Here is a 16,894-nt window from a genome sequence, read left to right as displayed (position 1 = left end):
TCAGAGGGTTTGTTTTTCAATGTGAGTGAAATGGCTTTGAAGGCAACAGGGAAAATGGAATGATTTGTGATATTTTTCACATTTAAAGAGTTATTCAGTTGGATGTGGTGGTGTATGCCTTTAATTCCTGAGACTCGAGAGGCTGATTTTGAAGAATCAATGTTGGAGGCTAGCCTCAGCACCTTAGGAAGACCCTAAGAAACTCAGCAAGTCCCTGTCTCAAAATAAAAAGTAAAAAGGAACTGGAATGTAGCTCAGTGGTAGAGCACCACCAGAGTAAATCCCCAGTGGATTGATTGATTGATCAAGCTCTCTCTCTCTCTCTCTCACACACACACACACACACACACACACACATACACACACACACAAACACACACATTTTCAGCAGTGTGAGCCTCTCTTGTCTTTGAGGATGACATGAAGTATTGATTTACCATATTTCACATTCAAAGGGTTTTTCTCCAATAAACTTCCTACATGTATATGAGTGAAACAGTAATAACAGAAGAGTTTACCAGTTGTTTTCATGCATATGATTTCTATGCAGTATGTGTTCTTTCACATGTGTGAAGCAGACAAGATGTGGCAAAGGCTTCTCCACGTTGTTGACATTCATTGGGCTTCTCTTCAGTATACATTCTTCCATGTCTCTGAAGGTCACTGGATCTAGCAAAGGCTTTGCCACTCTGCTTACATTTTGAGGGCTTCTCTCCAGTATGAGTTTGTTCATATGAGTGAAGGTAAGAGGACTGAGTGAAGGCTTTGCCACACTGCTTACATTTATAGGGCTTCTCTCCAGTATGAGTATGTTTATGCATCCGAAGGTAAAAGGCAGTAGTGTAGGCTTTTCCACATTGTTGACATTCATAGGGCTTCTCTCCAGTGGCTGTTCTTCCATGTCTGTTAAGCTGATCGGATGTAGCAAAGGCTTTTCCACATTGTTTGCATTCATAGGGCTTCTCTCCAGTATGTATTCTTCCATGTTTATGAAGATGACGGGATGTAGCAAAGGCTTTGACACACTGATTACATACATAAGGCTTCTCTCCAGTATGAGTTCTTTCATGTATGCGAAGGTCACCAGATCTAGCAAAGGCTTTGCCACACTGCTTACATTCATAGGGCTTCTGTCCAGTGTGCACTCTTCCATGTATTTGAAGTTCACTGGATCTAGCAAAGGCTTTTCCACACTGCTTACAATCATAGGGCTTCTCTCCAGTATGAGTTTGTTCATGTGAATGAAGGTGAGAGGACTGAGTGAAGGCTTTCCCACACCACTTACATTTATAGGGCTTCTCTCCAGTATGAGTTCGTTCATGTATCTGAAGGTAAGAGGCAGCAGTAAAGGCTTTTCCACATTGTTCACATTCATAGGGCTTTTCTCCATTATGCATTCTTCCATGTATGTGAAGATGACGGGATGAAGCAAATGTTTTTCCACATTGTTGACATCCAAAGGGTTTCTTTCTAGTATGTGTTCTTCCATGAATCTGAAGGTAACTAGATCTAGCAAAGGTTTTTCCACACTGCTTACATTCATAGGGCTTCTCTCTAGTGTGTGTTCTTCCATGAATCTGAAGGTAACTAGATCTAGCAAAGGCTTTTCCACACTGCTTACATTCATAGGGCTTCTCTCCAGTGTGTGTTCTTCCATGACTCTTAAGCTGATGGGACATAGCAAAGGCTTTTCCACATTGTTTGCATTCATAAGGCTTCTCTCCAGTATGTGTTCTTCCATGTGCATGAAGCTGATGGGATGTAGGAAAGGCTTTTCCACACTGCTTACATACATAGGGCTTCTCTCCAGTATGAGTTCTTCCATGTTTGTGAAGGTCACCAGATCTAGCAAAGGCTTTTCCACACTGCTTACATTCATAGGGCTTCTCTCCAGTGTGTGTTCTTCCATGTCCCTTAAGCTCATAGGATATAGCAAAGGCTTTTCCACATTGTTTGCATTCATAGGGCTTCTCTCCAGTGTGAGGTTTCTGATGTATTCTAAGTAATCTGGGATAAGCAAAGTCTTTCCCACATACCTTACATTTGAAATGTGCATTCCCTGTGTGTGTGATCCTGTGCTTTTGAAGACTTGTGTGTGAAATAAAGGTTTGACCATCTTGTTTACATTCATAGAGTTTCTCTCCAGAATGAGTTCTTTCATGTCTTCTAAATAAAGAACAGAAATGAAAGGCTTTCCCACATACCTCATACTGAAAAGGTTTAACTCCACTGTGTTTTATCATGTGTCTTTGAACACCTGGGAGAGAAAAAGAGGCTTCACCACATTGTTGACATTCATAGGTTTGCCACCCAGTATGAGTTTATTCATGTCTTTGAATGTCATTGGAACAACTGATGACTTTCCCACATACTGTACTTTCATATGGTCTATCTCCAGTTTGTAACAACATTTGTGTGTGAACACTTTTGAGAGAAACCAGAGATTTCCTATATTGTTTAAATTCACATGGTTTCTCTTCACATTCCTCATGCTTATAGTATTTGTGTCCAGAGTGAGATGTGATGTGCCTATGAAGGAATGAAGGACATATGAAATCTTTTGCACACATAATGAAGTCACATGGATTTACTCTATTAAAATTTTTCTTTGTTTGATTAAGAATTGGAATCAATTTGAAGGTTTCCCCACACTATTCTGTGGGGAAAGTTTGAAGTTTACAATAGGACTTCTTTGAAGAATAAGTGACCAGCACATAATTGATACCTAACTCATTCAGTTTTCTATTTATTTATAGGTCTTTACATTTCTACTAACATCAGGTAAAGGATAGATTTTCTGACTTGTTAAAGTTGCCTGAAAATAAAGAGATTGAAAGGAAACAATCCTTTGCAACACAGCTTCTCTATGGCTATTATTCACATAGGCATATTCACATATGCAATTTCATAGTACTTTTTGCATGTCAAGTACTTTGAAAAGACTGAATACCTGTTACAGATAAGTATATATTGCTGGTAAAAAATATTATAAGAATAAATACATTTCAAATTATGCATACTTCTTTGGTTGGATTGCTTTAAAAATTATATGACAGTTCTCAAATTCCCTCACAAATTCCTCTTGTGAGTACAGTTACCTTAGATTGCTTCCAGAGTTTTCAATCTGATCTTCAGTGGTCTTGTCTTCCCACTTGTTTCCTAAAATGAGAGAACATAACAATCTTTATGAATATTTAGGAGCTAGAAATGCTTTGCCAAATTGTAGGTGCCATTTATGCTTCAATAATTCACCAACTGATTTCCTTTTCACCTTCTACATAAATGACCAAAATAAACATGAGTTCTCTATTTGATTAATTTTAAAACCAAAATTATTACCTATAGAAACCAGGTTTCTGAGGACTTCCAGCAGCACATCTCTGTAAAGGTTCTTCTGGGAAGTATCCAGAAAAGCCCACTCCTCCTTGGTGAAGTTCACAGCCACATCCTCAAAGGTCACTGAGATCTAAAATATCCCACAAATGTATTTTGGAAGCCAGCACAGAATGACAGCATGACATATATATTCTATATATGTCAATTAAGTTATTAATTGTGTTATTGAGCTCTATAGTTTCTTTATTCAACTTTTGCTTGGAAGATCTATCCAGTGGTGAGAAAGGTGTGTTAAAGTCAACCCAGATCATGTTGTGGTCAATTTGACTCTTGAACTTGAGAAGAGTTTGTTTGAACATAGGTGTGCCATTGTTTGGGGCATATATATTTATGATTGTTATGTCTTGTTGGTGTATGGTTCCCTTCAGCAGTATGAGATGTTCTTCTTTATCTATTTTGATTAACTTTGGCTTGAAGTCTACTTTATTTAATATGAGTATGGAGTTCCCTGCTTGCTTTCAAGGTTCATGTGAGTGGTATGTGTTTTCCCAATCTTTCACCTTCAGTCTGTCTTTTCCTGAGTCTCCTGGGGGCAGAATATGATTGGATTTTTTTTAATCCAGGCTACTAGCTTATGTCTTTTGACTGGTGTGTTTAATCCACTAACATTTAAGGCTATTTTTGAGTCATGATTTGTATTTCCAGCCATCTTTGTTTATTTTTGTAACTTGAAGTGTTATTTATTGTTTAATTTTTAATTTGTATCTTCATATAGGATCCAGCATTTTAATTGAACATATGTAGTGATCAAATCTGTGCAACTTCGCTGTGATCAACTTTCTCAGCTTCAACATATGAGTGCAAACATCCAGGATTTGTGAAATATGAAAAATCACTAGAAAAAGACAGTCTCCCATGGTAAATCCAGAAAAAAGAATATAAATTTAAAAATTGTAAAATATAATCCCAGTGCTTTGTAAGGCTAAGACAGGAGGATGCTGAGTTAAAATACAGCAACAGCAGGGCCCTGAGCAACTTGGTGAGATGCTGTCTCTAAATAAAATACAAAATAGGAGTGAGGATGTAGCTAATTGTTTGAGTGCCCATGAGTTTAATCCCTGGTACCCCCCAAATATATTAGGGTTCACATTTAATCACTAGGCCTTAGTTATTTTGGTGAGATCTATATATAAATGTCATATGCCAATTCTCATGAATTTATTTTATGTTAGTCAAATATTATATAAATATTTTTACAGTATAGGCTTAAATTGATCTGTATTATCATGTAAAAAATAACTTAAAAATTGCTTTAGATGTAGCTGAATCCTTGTAATCCCATTGGCTCAGGAGTCAGAGGATTGCAAGGCCAAAGTTCAGTAACTTAGCAATATTTTTCCCCAATATAAAAAATGGCTGGTGAGATAGATTAATGACTAAGTGCCCTGGGTTCAATCTGGGGTACAAAGGAAAGAAGGAGGGTTTTTAAATTGCCTTGTTTCAACAACAAAAACAAATATGAAATTTAAAACCAAAAACTGCATTCTATCACTTTTCTGTGACACACAGAATCTGCTTTATTTCATTGTAAACATTTGAATGTTACACAATCCAAGTTTTCTAACACTCAATAAATGACATGTTTTAATCACGTGGGTCTCCAGGCCATTGGATGAATTTAAGGTCAGTGTAGCTGAGGAATCTGCAGTCATACAAACTGGAGTGTGCAGATGCCATGAATTTGCAGTAATAGTTAAGAACTCATGAATGGATTGTTCATTGCCTTGAAACTGTTGGAAAATTGTTTTCTGATGGTAAATTTCTGTATCAGTATTGGGAAGAACTTAGACCTTTTCCTGATAGTATGCTTCAAAGAAAGGGACACAATTTCATGCATTAATGAGGAGAACTAATCTTCATACAGGAAGTGGCTAGGAGAAAGCACAGTCTGGTCATTCTGCTAGCTCCAGTTTTGAACCACAATCATTACTAAATGATGTGCCTCAAGTATGATTAAAATTGTGTAAATGTACCATGGTAGTGTTGTGAAGAAATATGTATAGTAATGTCCATGCTAAGATACAATTGTTGTTAGGAAGCATCCTGGAGAATGGGAGTGATTCATAGATAACTAAACTCCTGAGCTATGTACCTTCCCAGCTGTGCAGATTATGCCTCACACAACATAGTCCATGAGATCATGAGACATAACACAAGCTCTCTGACATCAAGGAGGCAATCTGAGAAACACCCCTCAAACAAGGGTCTACGGAGTGATACTTCCAGCTTGGTCCATGGATGCCCTATTGTACTGGGCACTCATGTTCTTTATGCACTGAAGAAATTAAGCTGCCCCCTAGAGTGGGCATTCTGTGTGGAAGAACATGTAAATCACAGGGAATCTAACACAGATTTCTGAAATAGGTTACATTTGAAGAATTCACATATGGTAAGAAGAAGGAAAGGCCAAGTGAGGAGATGAGAAAAAACAGATCACACATGAAAAAGAAATTTTCAAAAAAAAAAAAAAATCAGAAGTTTTGTTTGTTAGAGCTGATAGTAAAGACTCCCTTTAGTATCTGGATCCAGGAAGGAGTCATGTTAGATATGATGCTCTCACTAAAGTCAGGGGTGGTTGTATGACACATGCACCATCATCTATGTTGCAACCATCTAGTGAGGACTGCTCAGGCAGTGGACACGAGCTGGTGATCAGGACAGAAGTAGAGAGAATTATAGGAGAAGGACACCCCACTGGAATTTAGGGATATTTGGATCATCTGGGTGGGCACATTCCATGGTTAAAGTGAGAGGAAGAAACATCTCTTCTCCCATATGCAGTGTGAGCCCCATGATGTTCATAAGGGGTGAGAAAATAGAATCTGTCACCCCTAACAACACATGTGCGGACTTACAGCTTGGGGTTGTCCTCATCACCCAGCTCAGCTTCACCACTACTGCAAACCCTAACCATGTCCTCTTGGTGTTCACTAACAGATAAAAGGGATATGGAGAATTGAGACTGGTCTTGCTTCAAGCAAGTGGGCTTGCGACTGATGTCAGCCTAGGCAGAAACCTCTTACATGTGGCTCTTTGTGTGCTGAGAATCTATAAAGAGCACTGGGGAGAAATGACTGACACTGCAGAGAGAGCAACACCATCACCCAGCACCTCTGCTGCAAAACACGTTCTCCAGTAACATGATGAGCCAACCCTGGACAATATTTGACTAAATGAATGGAAGCTCTTTGTGAGAAGTAGATATGAGAACCATGGTTTGCTTTTATAAATTGTCAGGGTTTTAAAATACAGCTCAGGATTCACACTTACATCTATAATATTTATATTACTATCATTTTAAATTTCTCCTGAGAAAAGCAACTAGAAGAGAAATTGTTCTTTAAAGTCAAGAAAGAAGCCCCAGAGGTGCTGCTTTGTGGGCACAAGTGCTTGGAGTACTGCATACAGGGCATAGATTAATGGTGTCTGTGTGGCAGGCCACTCCCCATGCTAGGCATGTGAGTGGTAAACTGCTTATCCTGTTGGCACAGCTCTGGTCATGAGGCTGCCTGTTGCAGTCCCACTCTTTGATTGTTCACTGCAAGGACAGTTAGCAGACATTACATTGGTGGCTGTCTATATTTTGCTTAGGTACAGCCTGAGTACATATACATGGTAACTGCACAATAAAATCAGACCTGCTTCCTGCTTGGTCTCTGGAGGTCTTGATTAGAGACTCTGCAGCCACACTCTCCTCTACTCTGTTATGTGGACCTCCTTGGGGATGAGAGAGCCCATGCCCTTCTCTGCAGACCCACAAGCTCTCATTACTGGGAAACCTACATGATCCTGCAGAAGGGTCTTTTTCCCCTGACTGATGTTGCAATGGAAGAGTCAAGTTCAGCTTTCAGCTTTCCTGCTTTATCTTCCTCTGTGTGTCTTAGGGTCACATTTATGAATTTTAGAAAAAAATCTGACAGTGACCAGGGCAGGATAGATTTCAAGAGTCCTGAATGTTCCTCTAAGCAAAATTTAATTTACACATTTCCATTATTAGATATTACAAAAGGTTTTAGTGATTAAAACAAAATGTACTAATGCATAAAAACATTCTTCCAAATTCTTGCGAATTATATTAACAAGCCTATAATTTGGCACCATGAATTGGAACTTACCAGCACATTTATTTGATTTTCTAAAATATTTAATGTACTTCCTTCTGATCAAGGTCCCTTATTTAACATTTACCAACTGAAAGTTCTTAACCATGTGAGACTCCATTCTATAAAATGAGGTTTTGAACATAGAACATCATTTCCCTCTAAAGATGTCAAAATGTACAATTACTCAAACCATAATTGTTCTATGAGTTATGAAGATGAACAAAGCAAGATTATCAATCAAAATATTAAAAATTATTAATTCCCTGGTAATAAGTATACAAATTAGTAGTGTTTAAAATCTCTACATGACATACCATATGTATGTCCCATGAAGTTATTAAATTGAAAAATGAAGAAGTAAAACTGACATTCCCTATAAGAAAAATTGATTCATTTTAGCACGATCTCAAGGAAGCAAACATCTTTGGGAGACAATATCCTCATTACACCATACAGAACATGGTCCTCTTGGCTCCAACAGTCCTAATGAGCTCAGAAGACCATGTTCTGTATGGTGCAATGAGGATATTGTCTTCTAAAGATGTTTGCTTCTTTGAGAAGCAAAGAAGCTACTGGGAAACCTCACTAATAGACTGAACTTCCTCCTCCAATGCCCTTTTTAGAATCCACACTAACTCTGCATCTGAGGACAGAGGTACTTTGTCACCTAAATTATCTGAGCAGTGCACAAACACTTGAAAGTTTTATGGAAAGGATGTGTTTAAGTTCTGTCTCTGCAGAATTGTAGTTTTAATGTCTATAGAAAGGCAAGAAGTTCCCACTTTAGAACACAGAACTGTGGCTTCCTCAGTGGGACATGTCATCTCTCTTAATTTTATTGTCTTCTCTGATGGATAACAGTAATCCAAGAGATCTGGGCTTCAAACCCTTAATGTTTTGGACAGATCTGGAAAAGGAACTTGATTGAGATTATTTTCTGATATTGATAAGGAAACTTAAATTACTCTAATTCTGGTCCTAAAATCAAATTAGTCCAAACCTGTCCCACAACTTATAATGCCTCTACTTTGATGTGAGGGACTCCTGGCACCCCCATAATTTCCCTGAAGCCCTGAAGTATGTGATAGGCCCCTCTTTCCTAGTTTGAACATGGAGCACAACTTCTTGTGGTTAGTGATGATTTGGTAAGTCATCCTTTCCAAAGTAACAGTTCTATGGCTCAAGCTCTAAGTGAAATGTTAAAATTAAAAAAAAGAAGAGGAAGACCTATAGGTCACATGTTGTAGAAATCACAGGCAGATGGAAGCTAGTCAGAGCCGAGGCAGAGTCTGAGCTGGAGTCCACTCTAAGAAACCTACATGATCAACTCCACCTTCTCTGAGAGAAAACCATGTAAAAATCATGCTCAGTCTCCTGGGTAATGTATATAAATATACATAAAAGTATTAAAGCGCTATATTAAAAAGCATCCCCGTTATCTGGAGTCAAAAGAAAGGACAGTCATTTCAAGCAGACTCATTTATGTTCCAGTTGTAGAAATCAGAAGATAGTTCTTGATAACTGCCATTATTGACATGTGAAGGGTTAGTACAGGCATGATAATGAATGAGACATTTGTTTTTTCTAGAGGTAATTGCAAACTTGGACTAAATGGAAATATATAAAATGAAAACTAATAGCCACAGACAGAAATTCCACATGGATGGGATGAGGGAGGTTGGAAAACTGAAGAAGAAAGTCACAATAATTGCCAAAGCATGAGACCTCCAAAGCCACATGAGAGGGAAACATAAAACAGGAAAAGAGTGCAAGTCATTGAACAAGTATTTCAGCATATGAACAGTTAGGAAAGACACATCAAGGGTGGAGGAAAAGTATCCCCTCATGCAGCCCCTATCCTGTACCAGCCACATGAAAGTTTTGTTCCTTTGGTGAATTGGGCTCTGCCTTACTCCCTGGCATAGCCCATTAATCACCAACGTGCCACCTGGAATACTGTCCCTCATATACACTCACTTCCTTGGAGGTTCTGAATGAGCCATGGCAGAGAGTTGGCCAGTACTCCCAACTTTGTGGAGCCAAGAAGATCTCTTTGGAGGGGTGGAGAATTGCATACCACACCTTTGTTTTAATGTGGACATGCTGTGTAATTAGGTGTTGTTGAGTCCAATCTCTTTGTAGCCCTGATTTTTCATAGAGAGGAAAATAGTTCCATCTCTAATTGTGAGGATTAGGCCAAAAATACTAAAGAAGTGGGTTCCAACCAGTTAAAGAAGGCTCTCTGTGGAGCTGGCCATGGTGGTATTTACCTCTAATCTCAGCAGCTTGGAAGGCTAAGGAAGGAGGGTCATGAGTTCAGAGCCAGCCTCAGTGAAAAAAAAAAACTTACTCAGCAGATCAGTGAGATCCTATCTCTACATAAAATAGGGATAGGGATGTGGCTCTGGGGATGAGTGCCCCTGAGTTCAATCTTCGTCATCGTACCCCCCCCCAAAAAAAAAAGAGAATGTCTAGCGAGTGAGCCTGAGGCTTTGGATTTATAACAACTTTCATGGAGTTCTAAAGTGTAGAGCTAGTACAGAATAAGTGTTATGGGCCAAGCTCTGGGTTGGATGTGCATGCATTTGAATCCAGGGTTTTATATATATTTATATATATTATAGATTTGGTGTTGATCTATTGATGGAATATTTCCTACACAAGGCAAGTATTTGCTTTAGTTAAAGTCTGAAATAGTAAATATATATTTTAAATAATCTGCAGCTACACATTGAAAAATAATAGTCATCAGAAAATCATTTGTGAAGCTAGATTATTTCATGATTCTTTAGAACATGTAGATCTATAAGGCAAGATAGAGAAAAAATAAAACTGAAACATTAATGAACTTGGGATACCATTTAAAAATCTGAGGTGAATGTTGGTTCACAATCTGACTTCCATAACAAGACCCTTACAAGACCCTTACAGCACAAATATTAAAAATCAAGAATAAATAAAGGGGATAGATTCAAACTAAAAAGCTGCTTCTCAGCAAAAGAAACAATAATGTGAAGAAAGAAACTACAGATTTTATACAAATCTTTACTACACGTAATTCAGAAAAAGCACTAATGTCTAGGGTATATAAAGAACTCAAAATTAACACAAACAACAACAACAAAAACCAATTAACAAATGGAATCAGTAACTGAACAGACAACTTCACAGAAGAAATACAAGCCATTAACAAATATATGAAAAAAACATTCCACATATCTAGCAATTAGAAAAATGTAAATCAAAATTACTTTAAGATTTTATCTCACTTCAGTCAGAATGGCAATCATTAATAATAAAGGCAACAATAAATGTTGGTGAGGTTGTGGGGGAAAAGGAACACTCACACATTGCTCATGAGATTGACTCCAAATTGGTGCAACCACCATGGAAAGCAGTATGGAGACGCCTTGAAAAACCAGAATGGAAACATCATTTGACCCAGCTATCCCTCTTTGGACTAAACAAAAAGGACTTAAAAAGAGCATACTACAGGGAAACAGCTGCACCAATGTTTATAGCAGCACAATTCACAATAGATAAACCATAGAACCAACCTATGTTTCCTTCAACAGATGAATGGATAAATAAAATGTGACATATATATATATAATTTCCCCCACCAATTTATATATATATATATATATATATATATATATATATATATATATATATAATTTCCCCCACCAATGGAATATTACTTAGCTTTAAAGATGAATGAAACTATGCCATTTGGTGGTAAAAGGATAGAGGTGAAGAATATCATGCTAAGGGAAATAAGCAACCCCTCCACACACACACAAACACAAAGGCTAAATGTTCTCTCCAATTAGTGTAGGCTAATTCACAATGGGGGTGGGGAAGAATAGTTGTTTTGATTAAATAGAGAGGAGTGCAGGGAGGGGAAGGAATATGGGGATAGAAATGATAGTAGAATGAAACAGACATTTCATATAATACATAATATATAGATATGCTAAAGCACTCAACAAGGGAGGGGGAGAGAATAGAAATTCAGTGGATTAGACAAAGTTTGATTGAAGGGAAGAAAAGGGGAATAGGAATACAAATGACAGTAGAATGAATCAGACACAACTTTTCAATGTTTATATATAAATACACCACCATGTACACCTCAAGAATGTTATGCTAACTAAAATGAGTTTTAATCCATATATAATATGTCAAAATTTGCTCTACTATCATGTATACCTAAAAAGACTAACAAATTTTAGAAATGACAAGGGATAATTTGTATACTGAGAAGGTTTGTGAGTTAAAAAGTCTTCAATGAATGGTAATGTCATTAAGGTTAAATAAAAGTATAAAAGAGTACCTTGATCCCATACAAAACAACAATGGTAAATAGAGTTGCCAAAGTCAGTCTGCGCAACTATCAATTATCACAAAATTTTTGGTTTACAACACTTTTCTATTTGTTTTACAAAGCAGCATAAGAACAATTCTAACAAGTTGAGCAGAGAGGAAACATTACAAAGCAGTGTTATGAATACTATTAATAGTGCTGTGTGCACTCAAAGCATTCTCAATTTCCTCCCCCATGCAATAAAAAATCATGCAGTTGAAAGATACACTACTTATTGATTAGATAACACATACATGTGTTTGTGACATTCAGTATGTTGGCAGCTGCTCAACTTTGCAGGTCAGATCCAATAGATAAGGAAAACACTCTCTTCACACAAGACAGTGTTTCCTTGAGTAATACTATGAAAGCAAGAGAGAAAGCAAAAGTGAAAGACACAGGCAACTGTATTGCCAGACTAGGAAAAGCCAACCACTGAACCTATGTACTGGGGAGTCCCAAACAGCTGTTGAGAGTCCTGACTGGGAAGTGCTGGGCAGAGCATCCTCTCCACAGGTGAGAGTGTGAACTCTTGTTCTAACTTGTATTGAAAGTGAGGCCGAATAAATACAAGTTAGAACAAAGAAACTTCATTCTAACATCTTGCATGACCTGGTGATCCCCTGAAGGACACCAAGTCCTCCCAAGAACAGATCAGATCCTAGAGGAGGGAGTGATAGCCTTGAGATGACTAAATAAATTGGGATTCCAATGAGTGAGAAACCCAGCCAGACGCATTGAGAAATCAGCATTTTTAATATATTTCATCAGGTACTGCAGACATCATTCAATCAAGAAAAGGGAAGATCGTTAGTATTTTCCTTAGACCTCTAGGACTGAATCTTTCCTCCTGGCCTTATAAATAGTTTAAACTCTCATATATAAAATGAAGCCAGTTTTCTGCATAAAATTATGTGGAGATAAGCACGAAACCTAGATATTTACCCTTTGGAATAAAGAATGGTGTGAATATTATTCTCCTAGAACTTAACAATATATTTCAATATTTATTTTCCCAAATAAAGTTAAATGAAATGTTGGTGGGTGGTATTTTGTTGACCCAAAAGGCTCACATATGAAGAGAATATTGTGTTTTTACTTTTTGAACAGGACTTGTAGATGAGAGTCTAGAAGTTTATTTCAATCAAAATTGTGTTTCTCTCTGTGGTGTCATGGGCTCTTGGAGCTATAAGATCTGAGGAGGGACATGGTTAGTTTATAGTATTTTATAATTACTGGGTTGCAGAGGGTTCTGGGAGACCATGACACATGCTATCTATCGTATAATCCAATAAGTATAACAAACATTATATTGTAAATTATTAAGTAGAACCAAAGGGTCTACAAAATCAAAATATATAATGAAATAAAAAATGTGGGGACATAAATGTTCCTATAGTATGTCTTTTTCTTTTTACAGTCATCATTTTACATGTTTCTAGTTACACTTTTCTACTGGGTATACAAAACTAAAGAAGTGGTCCCAAATTGTGATGTTTTTCCTACACTAGAGGCGAGTATAGTCACCTCAGTGATGAACGTCATAGAATTCATGAGGAACTGCATGGTTTCTTCAGTCCAAGAGTCAGGATGGGCCTATGGACCATGTGGATTCCCCAGGAAACATTAAGACTCTTTCCCCCTTCAGCAACCCTCCTTTATTGCCTGAATATGCACATTGGCTCCTAGTCTCTTGGGTCTTTCTCCTCTCCCTGATTGGGAGCTTGTATACCTCTCCGGAATTGTAGATCCCTTAGGGAGTACTGCTACTCTATAAGGTGAAATGTTAAACTCATAATTCAAACTAGAGATATCTGGGCATTATTTTAGTATCCCTAGGTCCTTCCAAAACTCTCTTAATTTTCCCATAATTACAAAAAAGAGAGTATATAATTTACATAAATATTCTCCAAATAATACTTGATTAAACATATGAAATAATTAATGGAGATGTTATAGTATTATTTACCCAATAGAATGTTTTACTATTGCATCGATCCATTAGCAAAGTGAATAGTGGAAGATGTGTGACCTAATATCATTAAATGCATGACAAGGTTAACATTAAGAAATTCACTTTATTTAGTAACAAATTGCATCTGTAATGAAATATAAGTAAATGCTCTGTAAAACGGGTATGGTGGGCCATGCCATGACCCTAGGGATGAGAGAAGCTTTGCAAGTTCAAAGTCAGGCTCCATAACTTAATGAGGCCCTATACAACTTAGTAAAACCTATCTCTAAATAAAAAAGAAAAAAATCTAAGGATGTGGTTTACTGATTAAGTGCCCCTAAGATTAAGAGGCTCTTAAAATTTAAATTTTAAATTTCATATAAATCTTAAGAGACTTCTGAAATAATCAACTCTGAGTGTTATTAATATTTCTCCAGTTGTGAAAAATGAGACTCTTTAGTAATTGTTGGTTTATACTAAAATTATTTCTTTTTAGGGATGAACAATTCTATTCTTGTATTTTCTTATTTCTACAATATCAACTAAAGATGTTAAGAAATTTTTCAGCAAATGTCAAAAGCAATTACCTATTTTCTACATTTAAATGGTTTTTTCCACCTAGGTCCCAAATACATCAAGGGATGGGCTATAGATAAGAAACTTACTAGAATCTTTATATTTGTCAAGGTGTTTTTGTAAATATTTTGGTGTTATCTAAGGTACACACTTTGGACAAATGCTACTCCACATTTGCTACAGATATGTGGTCAGAAGTTAAAAAATGTTGGAAATTTGAATACAGTCTTGGACACATTCTTTGGGTTTCTATATGGTATAAATCTTCCAGTGTTTTAAAAATGTTTGATCAATGGCCAAAAGTTTTCTAAAAATTTTTTCGCACGTCCTCTCACTTGTATGAATTCTGAGGTGCTGAGTAGGGTGTGAACAACTGTTGGAGACTGTGACACCTATTTTACCCTTGTATGATTTCTGTGCTATCATATCTCTGGTGTGAAATAGTGTTGAACTACTATGAAATAAGGGTTGATTCATCCTTAAAGACCCTGATCAATTTTTTCACTTATAAAGCTTCTCTCCATTAGAAAATCTATAATGTTTAGTAAGATATGATCTTCAATTTGAATAGGTTTGCCATTCTTCATATTTATAGGACTTCTCTCTAGTATGGGTTCTCTGGTGCCGAGTAAGTATTGATTTTTGATTAAAATCTTTGTCACATTCTCTACAGTTGTAGGGCTTCTCTCCAGTTTCGGTTCTCAGATGCCGAGTAAGTACTATTTTTTGATTAAAACTTTTGCCACATTCTTTACATTTGTAGGGTTTCTCTCCAGTGTGGATTCGCTGGTGCTGAGTAAGTGATGATTTTTGACTGAAACTCTTGCCACACTCTTTACACTTGTAGGGCTTCTCTCCAGTGTGGATTCGCTGGTGCTGAGTAAGTGATGATATGTGATTAAAACTCTTGCCACACAATTTACATTTGTAAGGCTTCTCTCCAGTATGAATCCTGTTATGGCAATAGAGATGGAGTTTCTATTAAAACTTTTGCCACACACTTTACATTTGTAGGGCTTCTCTCCAGTATGAATATTTTTGTGCCAATTACGCTGTGAGATGCTAGTAAAAGCTTTGCCACATTCTTTGCAGCTGTAGGGCTTCTCTCCAGTGTGAATTCACTGGTGCTGGGTAAGTGATGATTTTTGATTAAAACTCTTGCCACACACTTTACACTTGTAGGGCTTCTCTCCAGTGTGGATTCGCTGGTGCTGAGTAAGTGATGATTTTTTTATTAAAACTCTTGCCACACACGTTACATTTGTAGGGCTTCTCTCCAGTATTATTTCTCTGGTGATTTTTAAGGCTTGGTTTTTGACTAAAAGTTTTCCAAAGCTGTTTACATATGTGGGGCATCTCTTCAGTGTGTGTCCACTGGTGACAAATAAGATTGGAGCTTTTATTAGAAGTTTTGTCACATTCTTTGCATTTGCATGGCATATCTCCTGTATGAACACTGTGATGTTGAGTAAAGTTTTTGAGTGTGTTGCATTCTTCACATTTGTAGGTCTTCTCTGCAGAATAAATTTTTGGTGTTGAGTAAGAGTTGAAAAAATTTTAAAGCTTTGCCACACCTTTTACATTTACAGGTCTTTTATTCAGTATAAATCCTCTGAGCTTAACAAGTTGTAACGTTTCACTAAAAGTTTTTCCACATTCTTTAAATTTATAGGGTTTATCACTGTCATAGTATCTACTGTGTTTTGAAGATGTTCAGCAAGCCGATGCTTTGATATTTTCTTTAAAAGTATAGGGCTCTCATTCTCTATAAATTCTCTTGTATTGAGTAAGCTCTGCACTGTGATTAAAAGCCTTTCACATACCTTACACTTGCAAGTTTTGTCTTGACTACGAATATTTGGATGAGTAATAGTTTTAGAGCACCGAATCAAGACTTTCCCACATTTTTCATCTTGGTAAATTGTTTTTACAAAATTACAAGGAGTTTCTCTATATTCATAATTTTTATTGTCAATGTAAATATCCTGGTAATTACTCAGGGTAGAGACATGGCTAATGGTGTTACTTATAGCATTATCTATATAGTGCACTTTCCAGAAATCTGTATCAGAATTGTCATTGAGCAATAGTGGGGAAGTAGAAACCTTTCTACAATTCTTAATATTGTCCATTTGTTTTGTTGCAGAAAAATGGACATTTTGTAAAGAAACTCTCAAAAGAATCACTTTTAGAAATTTGTCTTAAATATTGTCTCTGTGCAAATGTTTGATGGGAAGTTTAACTCAGTGCTACATTTATAATTGGCTAAGTTATAAACTTATGCATGGACCAGATATCTTTTCAAATTTTCCACATTTCCTTTCAGAGGATATATAGTCGTCAAAATTGGCTGTGAATATATTCTTAAAGATATATATATATATATATATATATATATGTTTAAGAATATATATATATATATATATATATATATATATATCCTTAATACTAATAGAAATCCATTAAATAATTTTTCAGATATTAATTGTTTATGGTGTA

The 16,894-nt window shown here is 36.6% G+C and overlaps 1 protein-coding gene across 1 annotated transcript in view; it reads right to left on the bottom strand.

Annotated features, from left to right (window-relative positions):
* Positions 1-542: 542 nt before the first annotated feature.
* LOC144250571 (uncharacterized) overlaps positions 543-16,894 on the bottom strand; it is a 55,142-nt gene continuing 38,790 nt past the window's right edge. Inside the window, exons 2-4 of the mRNA XM_077793438.1 lie at positions 3,340-3,466; positions 3,099-3,159; positions 543-2,163 (exon numbers count right to left, since the gene is read on the bottom strand). Coding sequence (XP_077649564.1) covers positions 543-2,163; positions 3,099-3,159; positions 3,340-3,466 — 1,809 coding nt within the window. The remainder of the gene's footprint in view (positions 2,164-3,098; positions 3,160-3,339; positions 3,467-16,894) is intronic.

Source organism: Urocitellus parryii, chromosome 16 (genome assembly GCF_045843805.1).
Source record: "Urocitellus parryii isolate mUroPar1 chromosome 16, mUroPar1.hap1, whole genome shotgun sequence".
Taxonomy (NCBI): Eukaryota; Metazoa; Chordata; class Mammalia; order Rodentia; family Sciuridae; genus Urocitellus; species Urocitellus parryii.
This window is presented reverse-complemented; position numbering and strand designations above follow the sequence as displayed.